The 9,978-nt window shown below is 35.6% G+C and overlaps 1 protein-coding gene across 1 annotated transcript in view; it reads right to left on the bottom strand.

The window, feature by feature from the left end:
• The window catches only part of LOC111441566, a 19,655-nt gene extending 9,698 nt beyond the window's left edge, over positions 1–9,957 (bottom strand). The window contains exons 1-14 of the mRNA XM_023078610.1: positions 9,640–9,957; positions 9,426–9,514; positions 9,044–9,167; positions 6,713–7,333; positions 6,208–6,576; positions 5,951–6,055; positions 5,648–5,830; positions 4,331–4,472; positions 2,427–2,608; positions 2,219–2,304; positions 2,093–2,141; positions 1,285–1,351; positions 701–1,173; positions 490–589 (exon numbers count right to left, since the gene is read on the bottom strand). Coding sequence (XP_022934378.1) covers positions 490–589; positions 701–1,173; positions 1,285–1,351; positions 2,093–2,141; positions 2,219–2,304; positions 2,427–2,608; positions 4,331–4,472; positions 5,648–5,830; positions 5,951–6,055; positions 6,208–6,576; positions 6,713–7,333; positions 9,044–9,167; positions 9,426–9,514; positions 9,640–9,714 — 2,665 coding nt within the window. The 5' untranslated portion in view covers positions 9,715–9,957. The remainder of the gene's footprint in view (positions 1–489; positions 590–700; positions 1,174–1,284; positions 1,352–2,092; positions 2,142–2,218; positions 2,305–2,426; positions 2,609–4,330; positions 4,473–5,647; positions 5,831–5,950; positions 6,056–6,207; positions 6,577–6,712; positions 7,334–9,043; positions 9,168–9,425; positions 9,515–9,639) is intronic.
• Between the last annotated feature and the right edge of the window lie 21 nt (positions 9,958–9,978).

Raw genomic sequence — 9,978 nt, 5'->3', positions numbered from 1 at the left:
AAAAAAAAAAAAAAAAAAAAAAGCATGAGTATATTCAAGATAAAGCAGAGTGCATAATTTGTTCAAAGATTATAATATCATTGCTAAGGAACAAACACAACTGTAAGAGAAGATAACAACTGGTTGCCACAGTGCACCTAAATACTAATGGCACATTAGCTCTCAGCTCTCAACTCTATTTCTCCCTATCAGTTCATGCCCAACTCTCCAAAAAAAGTTTATCTATACATCCAAGGGTTAAGACTTGAGGATGGCATGAAACGATGACTTAAAAATCAGAAATTTCCTGTGAATTATCAGTCAGCCACCCATGATTTGAAAGTTGGGATTTGTACATGTCTACTTGTCGTTTCGGTAACTAGTAGATAAGTGAAGAAAGTAAACTAACAAACAACTAATTCAAGAATAAGACAGTAGTTTCATAGCTAGTTCATAAAAAATACAAATTTTCCGAAGCCATATTACATCTGAATGATGTAAAAAACTGACCATAATTGTTTGAGCACCTCTCCAGCATATATCGAGAGTCAACTAATACTGCATAGATAACTGCTACTGCACCTTCATCATACAGAGCAGCAGCAACAGTCTACATCAAAAAATAGTTTAGGCTCTCAACAAAGAAAACTCAGAGCACAAGCTTAAAGATTGCTTTAAAAAAATAATAAAATAATTATTAAAAAATGAAACAGTAACATACCGAGTTCTCCGAAATATATGCCAAAATCTGGAACGCAGTTGTCAATTGTGCTATAGAAGAGTCACGAAGAGTAATCCCGTCAAAAGTTTTTTCAGAAATGGTTTTACCAAGATTGTCCATTACATTAACATCAGAACCAGTAGGTTCTCCAGCATTATCTAAATCTGTCAACTCTGACACTAAAGTATTGGCTAAATTAGAGTTAGCATCTCCTCCAGATGCTAATACAGCAGCATATCGTAGAAGACCAACAGCCCCACTCTTATGGTAAACAACACCAGCATCTATCCATTCCAACAACCGAGTGGGAGCATCTTTTCTATTAGACCCTGGAGGAGAAGAATGCAATGCCTTGTAAAGCTCCATGGCATGCACAATCCAAGAATCAAGAGAAGATGCAGTGGAGTCTGTTACAATGACTTCAAAGATCTCAGCAGCAGAGTGAGATATCGCTAGATTCAGAGGCAAAGCACCTGAATAACACCAGAGGAGGGAGAAAAACACATTTTCAACAATAAAAATAAGAAATAAGAAAGTAGCAAGAACTACAGAAAAATACTGCCAAATCCATAAAATAAGATTACCACTGTTCCGGCTTCCTGACTCTGGTTCTTTGACTAAACGTAAGGATTCAATAAAGATGACAATAGCCTGGGGAAAAAAAATTGAACCATAATTGGGTGTTTCTTTTATAAGAAGTAATCATAATTGTTCGAATCAGGGAAAAAGAAGAGGGAACCATAGCAGAAAAACTGTAAAAAAAAATTATAGGCCAATCAATTGAGTTATCAGTATGTCCAAATGAAAATGCATTTATCAATCTAGTGTTGGTGGCTAATGAAGTTAGTAGAAGATTATCGCAGTGGAAAGAAGGGTGGATCTGAAATAAGATCTCAAGTTAGTAGAAGATTATCGCAGTGGAAGGTTTTGGGTTAGTGAACCATCTTTAATGGAGAAGGAGGTGGGAGATTGTTTATGAGCCTGTCACAGAGCCAAAAATATAAAGGAAAATAGATAAAGGAAACAACGAAAACTCCCAAAAAATTGAAAAGAAAACAAACCCAACCTCCACACAGAGCCAAAAAGCACATTCAAACCACCCACAAAAAACCAAGAGCAACTAAACGTCAAAATTTGAATCGAGTCTATCCCTATGTATCTTCTTCTGATATTTATGTTCGATGGAATTCCATTCTTCGTAATCATGTCAGGAGGTTGCAGTATAAGTGAACTTTAATGATTATGTATTCAGTTATTGGGTCTTATTATTGTAACTTTTTAGCTTTTCACTTATAGATAAAAAGTTCTATTAAATAAATAGATAAATAAGTTTTGTTAAATAATTACATAAAAGTAGGTTATGTAACAAAGAAATTTTAAAGCCTTTAATACCTCAGGAAAGTATGTCAGAGCAAGCAACGCCTGGCGTCCACAGTCAGATCTGCAAAAAGGTAGGTCAAATGATTGATTATGTCAAGTGGGAGAACGATAAAAGGAAAAGAAAATCCTCAACTCCACCTAGAAATACTACAAAGTTCCCACAAGACCCATAAAAATTCTTCTGAGTTTGGAGTTGTCAAGAGTAAGCGATCAATTGCCGTGACCTGCAAAAAGTATATGAAATTTGTTTTATATCACAGTAAATGCAACTTTGGAGGAGAAAAAAAACGGTAACTTGAATCAATAAATCAGATACCACTGTTGTTTATCGACAAGGACAACTTACCACTCTCAAGTGTATCCGTACAATCATAGCAACATTTGACGGCTTACAAAAGAAGTTGTTTGTTATAAGGGTTGATGCATATCGAATGGGCATACATTCTTCCAAACTGGCCTCTTCATCACCCCTTAAAGCATGAATAATTGTCGCTGAAAGTTCAGAATGGTGGAGTAGGAATATCAGACCTGAAAAGCAGACCAATATTAATGGTTGTGATTCCTCGATGTTAGCTTAATACTTATGATTGTATCTTTATGGACAAAAAAGAAACACAAAAGAATAGAACGAAAAGAGAATGGTAATGAGAATGAAGGGAAAAAGATAAATACAAAAATCCTTAATTATAAAAACCCAAGTCCCATTTAACACCCTCTTATCTTCCAATCTGAGTAGAGTTTTACAGGCCACAAATGGATTGATTAAGCAATCGACCTCAAAATGACTTTTCAAAGCTATAGAGATCTTCCATTCATTATGAACATTGAGCCTTGAAATAACCATATTGAGTTCCAATTCATCTCAACCAATTCTTTTTCTTTTTTGACCCAAAATGCTTGTTGGTTAATCTGCCGTGGCTTGATATGAACTATATTATCAAACAACACTGTCCTCAGACTTTCATCTCTTTCTAACCTTCGAAATCTTCAGCTTCAGGCGTGGATACAAAATCATTCTGTATGAGCTTCATCATAAATTCTCTTACCATTTCCCAAACAAACGACCATCCCCTTTTTTATATAGGAAACAGAAACCATTTCCTGTTTCGCTGCTATGATGAAATGAATACAAAAGAAGAATCCTATTAGTAATTCCAACAGGTACTACGATGCAACTTCTCGTTCCAGAACTAGTTACAGTGATACATGCAAGGCTCTGACTATGCTGTTTATGCTTCGTTAAAAGTCAACTGATACCAAATTCTCCCTTAGCTTGTCTAAGAAAATGAGCCTTCAATGATTATTGCAGCATATCAACCAAAGTTTCTTAAAACCAATTGAGTTGCTTCCTAGGAAGAGAAATATGAAAAATAGTAATTGCCTCTCTTTTCTTCCAACTTGAAAACACGATTTGATAGTGACTGGATGAAAAAGAACTGGTTCTCCATGCAAAACAGAACCTAGGAATCTTCAAAACATGTCAAAAGATGAAGAATCTAAAGAGGAGAGCATTCCATTGCTCTTTGGATTGTTATGCTCTTTGGTCACCCTGAACATCTCGATTGCTTACACCGATTTGTTTCTTGTTCGAAAAAAGATTCAAAGGAAACATCTTGCTATTTCAAAGAGGAAACACTTTGCCTAACCGAATGAGACCCACCCTCTTGGATACTCCCACAAGAATCCTTCACCCTCCTGGGACAATCCCACAATACCCTTATCCATCCCTATTGACACCGTTTTGTGAAAGATATGAACAACCACAAGGAAGGGGGAGGATAAGGTCTCCTTGCCTACACCACTGAAAGAAAAAGTTCTGCCCCCAAACTTACCATTTATCAAAAAATTAAAGTTGGTAGCTCAATATAACTCTAAATGAAGTACATGTAGGATAAGGATCACAGAACTTTTTTATAATCAATAACAAGCTTTCTTAAAAATAGAAGAACCAGATCACATTAAAAATAAATGAAAGTAATAAAGAAATGGCCTAAAATCAGTTTTAAAAAATGAGAATGCCTTATTGTTGACATGTTATTGCTCTGATTTTATGTTTAGAAAATGAAACAGTTACATGAAAGATACAATGACCAACATCTGCTTAAATACATCCAAATTTGCTAAACTACGTTATTTTAATTAGATTACTATAAATAAAATTACAGTATATGATACTACCATTTCAATAACACTACTACTTTCATATGTGCAACACAAGTTGTATGAAAAAGTGGATGAAAGTTTCACAACCTGAGCGACAGAAAAGAAGTGAAAGGATAATGGCTTCAATAGAAGATACAATCTCCAAGATCACATCCATGATTTTACTCTCCTCTGAACGCATTATGGAGGATGACAACAGTGCCGCTGAAAGAGGAAAAAACCCTCTCTCCTGCTTTCAGAAACATATTTACAGCATTAAAAAATCATCTAAAACCAGGACAATGAAGGTCATATAGTTCAATCAAACCTAAGACTATATGAAAACAACAAAAGTTGCCAGAACATTTGCAATGATTCTTCAAATCACACCATAAACGATAAAATTGGTAACAACCGGAAATTCCCTCAATACCAGCACTAGCAATTGAAACAATCATGCCATCTACAGGAGGGCCGAGGTACTGATGGTATACTTGCCTCAATGTAAAAAAGTATCTCTCATAAGAATAACTGACCCACTAAGCTAGGAAATGTGAAAATGAAGAATCAATAGAGGACAAAGGATCTACGACAGGGTATCGTACTTTTCTCTAAGGTAATTTAGTGACGTGAAGGAGTAAAAGGCAACATTCAGTGGCTAGATCACCTGTTGAATAAAAGTTATGAGCTATTGCACAAGGGCTATGTGAGCTCTTTTGGTTGAATATAATCCTTAATAACTTACAAATCAAGGGAGAAGGTCCGTTAAAGTTGTATTGGGGCAACAAATCAGCTATCATATTAAGGGAGAATGTCCATTAAAGTTGTACTGCGGCAACAAATCAGCTATCAATATTGCACATATCCTATTCAACATGATAGGACAAAGCATATTGAAATTGATCGACATTTTATTAAGGAGAAATTGGAGACGGGGTAGTATACATTAGTTATACGCTCTCACAACTTCAACTGGCAGATGTACTAACAAAATAACTACACAACTCAAAAATTCATGAGTTAGTATCCAAATTGGGAATGAATGATATCTATTTCTCAACTTGAGGGAGAGTGATGAAGGAACGACCTTAATTTAAGGAATATTTGTGTAATCCCACTAAACAAGGGAATTCATTAATCCCCCTATTTTTCAATATTGTTTCCTAATATCTAGAGATTTATTTTTTTGTATTGTTACCTAGCATCTAGGAATTTTTTTATTATAAAAGGCACATGTACTTACCCGAAATTAATCAAGAATAGAGAGCAACATAGTTTGTACTTACAACAATAACAAATATGAAAAATGTCGTACAAAATTATCATAGAATGTAATGACATTTTTTAGAGGAGGATAAATACACAATAGTACAATAAAATAAATCAGAACTCAGAAATATGGAGACAAGTACCAAGGTTGCCAACCTTTAGAAGTGCAAGTAAATGAGGATCAGCATCCCATTGTGAAAATCTACACTTGGATGAGGATATCAAACAACTTGTTGCTTTACATGTTAACAAACCATCGGTTTGACCAAGAAACAACGATTTCACAGCACAGGAAGGTGGAGAAGGATCTTGAATTGGCCCACATAAGTTTATCAAATTCTGCAATTGCACTTGTCAATGGCATAAACTGAGAATTAACTTCGGAGAAGAATTACCAAGAAAATCAGTAAGTTGAAACTGGAATGAAAAAAGAAAAAAATGCAAGACAACAAAACCGACCAAAATTTTTTTAAGGTGGGACTTCATACTGATAAGCACGTCCAAATGCACATTTGGAACTCTGCCGCTGCTAGAAAGACCTTCCAATACAGACAAGATAGCGCACTGCACAAATGAAATCATAACTTTTTCCCTCATAAGAATGAAAATGTAGCCATCTATAAACCTATAATTTATAGTCAATAGATAAACAGAAGCAGATATATCTAAATAAATAAAAATAAAAAAATAAAAATAAAAAACAAAAAAAAAACTACCTCATATCGTGAAGCAACTTCGTAAAAGCTTAGGCGTTGAAGGATACGAGTTGCAAGAGATGCAATATCATGACGTGGTTTTTGCAACAACAAATTCAACAACTGACTATAACCTTCACTAGCTCCAGATGGAACATTTTCATCTTCACGAGGCCACCAACCTAATAAGCCTTCACATCCAAATGAATGTTGGGTAGCCTGTTCGATAACTGCAAGAAGAAGCAACGTGGCAGAAGTAGAATCTTCCAGGCCTCTACTTAGAAGATGCACAATTTGTTCCATTCCACCACCATTGACAAAATGGAAGCAACTCTCTTTAGCAGAACACAAGAAAAGAGCCACACTTAACCCAAAAATGATAGTGATGTTCTGAAATAGGATAGAGAATAACAAAATAAGCAGTTAGAGCAGCAAAGGGGGGATTAAAATGTATTCTAAAAGAAAACTTCAACTAAATTTGTAACACGTTTAACATCTCAAATAAAAACAAAACATCTAAAAAGACCTTCAATTGCCAAGGACAACCAACAGTAGAGGAGCTCGAGTTAAAATTCCAATGCTTGCTCAAAATATCCACCAGCTGTTTTGAAGAAGCCAAATCATCCTCCGACTCAAGGAAAGGAAACTCTATGGACAAGTCAGCTGACACATCCTTTGAATCTTGCATAGCTTTACACAACTTAAGAAGATCATTTTTGGCATTATTGAAAATAGCACTCAGTCCTTCTAGATCTTTGGATCTCTCACAGATGTAAGAGACGTAAGAGGAAGCAGCTGAAATTACAATGACTAATATTTTATGAATTGCATCGCCTGGACTCAACTGTTCCAACATGCTGGCCATTAACTGTAAAAATTGCTTAACCTCAGCTGGAATATCCAATACAACACCAGGCAGTGACAACTTCATCAGAGAAGTCACGGGCTCGTCGAACATTAAACCATTTGAATGTAAAGCCAGAGGGAGATCTTCTAGGTTCCCTTCAGCAGAGGTAACAGGGTTATTTAATGAGCTATCATCCAAACCAATATTGAACTGTCCAAGATCCTCGGCTGTATTTCCATAGATCACCAAACTTAGGCTGCGGTAGCTGCCTCTAACAACTAAATGGTTACTTACAATAGCCTGTCAAACAAAATAAATACTATTCAACAAAAAAGACGTCAAGCATAAGGAATAACATTACCTAGAAGTTAACATTTGAAGAAAAAGTGTTATTTCTGCGTAATTTGAGAATATACCAGATCTAATTTTCTTAAGAAGAAATTAGAATATATGTATATATACAAATAGTAATTTACAGTCATAGGACTAGAAATCCATAAAAAAAGAAAACAAAAACAGACAGACAAACAATAGAACACAAGATGACATGTAACCATCTTGATTCTTCATGAAAAAAAAAGAAAAAAGATCTAATAATTCTTAGTCATCAAATGCCAAAAAGTGATAGAAAGTGAACCTTCTCATCTATCCCAAAAAAATAATGGTAAATAAATGTAACAATAATCCTGTACCCAAAGAAACACAATTTAAAAAGCATTTGTCCTTTAAGAGCTCTAAATCATCCACGTGCATTTTTTTTTTTTTATGAAGAACCAAACTTTCATTAAGAAAAAAGGAAAGAATACAAGGCATCTAAAAAAACCATGTCCAAAAAAAGGAGTCAAACTAAAGAAAATGGTTCCGGTTAAATAAAATGAGACTTAAAGGTAATATAAAAATGGCTTCATCACTGATGCCCCAGAAAAAGATAAAACCTAACGAGGGACCAAACATCACTTATGTCTCTATCAACTCCTCTAAAGGTCCTACAACTTCTCCTCACCAATCACATAAAACTGCACAAAAGCCCACTTGTCACAAAAGTCTTGCCTTCTCTCAGAAAGACGGGGAGGAGGAACTCATGGAGCATCTCTCTACAACCCTTATGACTAGCAAGCTAGAAATCAAACACATTAAAGAAAATCAACCACGATCAAATGATCCAATACTATTTGGAGCATCTCATCTTATCCCAAATATAATAACTAAATTGTTCATAATTGGTGAGGTCATTTCAAATGAAGGTTGCAAACCGTCTTAATAGGTGTAGATCTAGTAGATTTATCCCTTAACAATAACAAAAAAATTCAAGGAATTTCTTTGGATGTAGTCTCCAAGCAATCTTGATACCAATGGTACTTATTCTTCTCGAACATTGTGAATGGTTCCAACAGTGATGCCTCCAATACCTTCTTTTGGGAGGATTGTTGGGTGGGTGTACTAGATTTAGACATGATTTTTTAGTGTTGGTGATGTAGGCATATTATGAGAAGGTTATTTTGAAAACATCAACAATCTTAATCCAATACAGCAATCAAAATCAAGCCTAATTTACAACAACGCTCTCCAAGTAACAATCAGAAAAATACTAAACAGGTTGCTTAAAAAAATCAATTACATTTTTTAAAAATGGTCAACCAAGTATGTTATACTTACCTAGCATAAATTGTCACAACTTTTTAAATATTATAGTTATGCTTCTCTTTTGTCCAAATGGAGGGGTTTATTATATCTCCTTTGGATTGACGTTTTTTCCCCTTTTTTTTGGTTTGTGTTTAAATGAAAAGTCATGTTTTCATTGAGATCAAATAAAAGATCACACAGGAACACAAAATACACAATAACAAGAGCCCAATTAATTCTTACGTAAACTTCATAGATTGACCGAATTGGGTCTAATCAGATAATAACAATAATAATCTAAACAACATAATTGTGTTGTCACTCAGAAGATCAGTAATGTAACATTGACAACATCATAAAAAAGGTTATCTCCATACAATAAATTACCTCAACTTCCAGAACATTTGATGATGAATGAGAATATAGAAAAGGCTGACAGAGGCGCCTAAATCTTGTCTCTCCCTCGCATTGAACAAACACTTCCACGGCAAATGAAGGGGGCAAAGTAGCACTAAAAATGAAAAGTAGACGCGCATTAAAAACAAAAAATAAATAAATAAATACTTGCTCCCGGGCCTCAATAACGAAAAATAAGTTTGAAGGGAACGATAAGAAGGGTATAACAACCATAACTCATTGATACCAAAATAGTACTTCGCTAAGCAAACCTTGAACTTAAAATCAAGAGTCAAACTTTCATATAAGTGCAAATCTAAAAATCGAATGCTCAGGAGTAAGTAACGAGTCCAATTCTGCAAGACACACATACCCAGCGAGTGCAACTGCTTGAGAGGTAGACGAAGCATTCTGTTCGATAAACTCACACGCAGTAATAACAACTGGTTCAGCAAATAATACCTGGGCTTTCATCAAGTAAAGAATGTCAGTTGTAAAGATGCTTATATTCGCCTTATCAAACTAAACTGTTTGTTCAGATTTGGAGGCCGTGCCATTGGACAAAAAGTGAAAGAAAAGGTACTTGCCTCGTCAACGTACTCGTCGAGGTGGGGGTGAGCGAAGGTCTGGGCGAAGAGAACGTAGGGTTCCGGCCGACCCATCTGATGAGGCAGTCAAAAGACCATGGAAGGAAAATGTGGGGTGGTGGTTCTGCGACCTAGGGTTCCGGCGGCGGGTAGAACGGGGGATTTTGGTAATTGGAAGGGGTTTTGAGGTTTGCCGCCACCGACCTGAGCGAGGGAAACTGGGGTTTAGCGAGTATGATCAAAGTGGCGTGAGTTCGAACTCGCTCCTCCGAACCCAGTCCGGCGTGCCCAATTTTTTCTCTTCCTTCTTAAAATTACGTTTTTTTTTTTTTTTTTTTT

The sequence above is a fragment of the Cucurbita moschata genome, unplaced genomic scaffold (assembly GCF_002738365.1).
Source record: "Cucurbita moschata cultivar Rifu unplaced genomic scaffold, Cmos_1.0 Cmo_Scf00004, whole genome shotgun sequence".
Lineage (NCBI taxonomy): Eukaryota > Viridiplantae > Streptophyta > Magnoliopsida > Cucurbitales > Cucurbitaceae > Cucurbita > Cucurbita moschata.
This window is presented reverse-complemented; position numbering and strand designations above follow the sequence as displayed.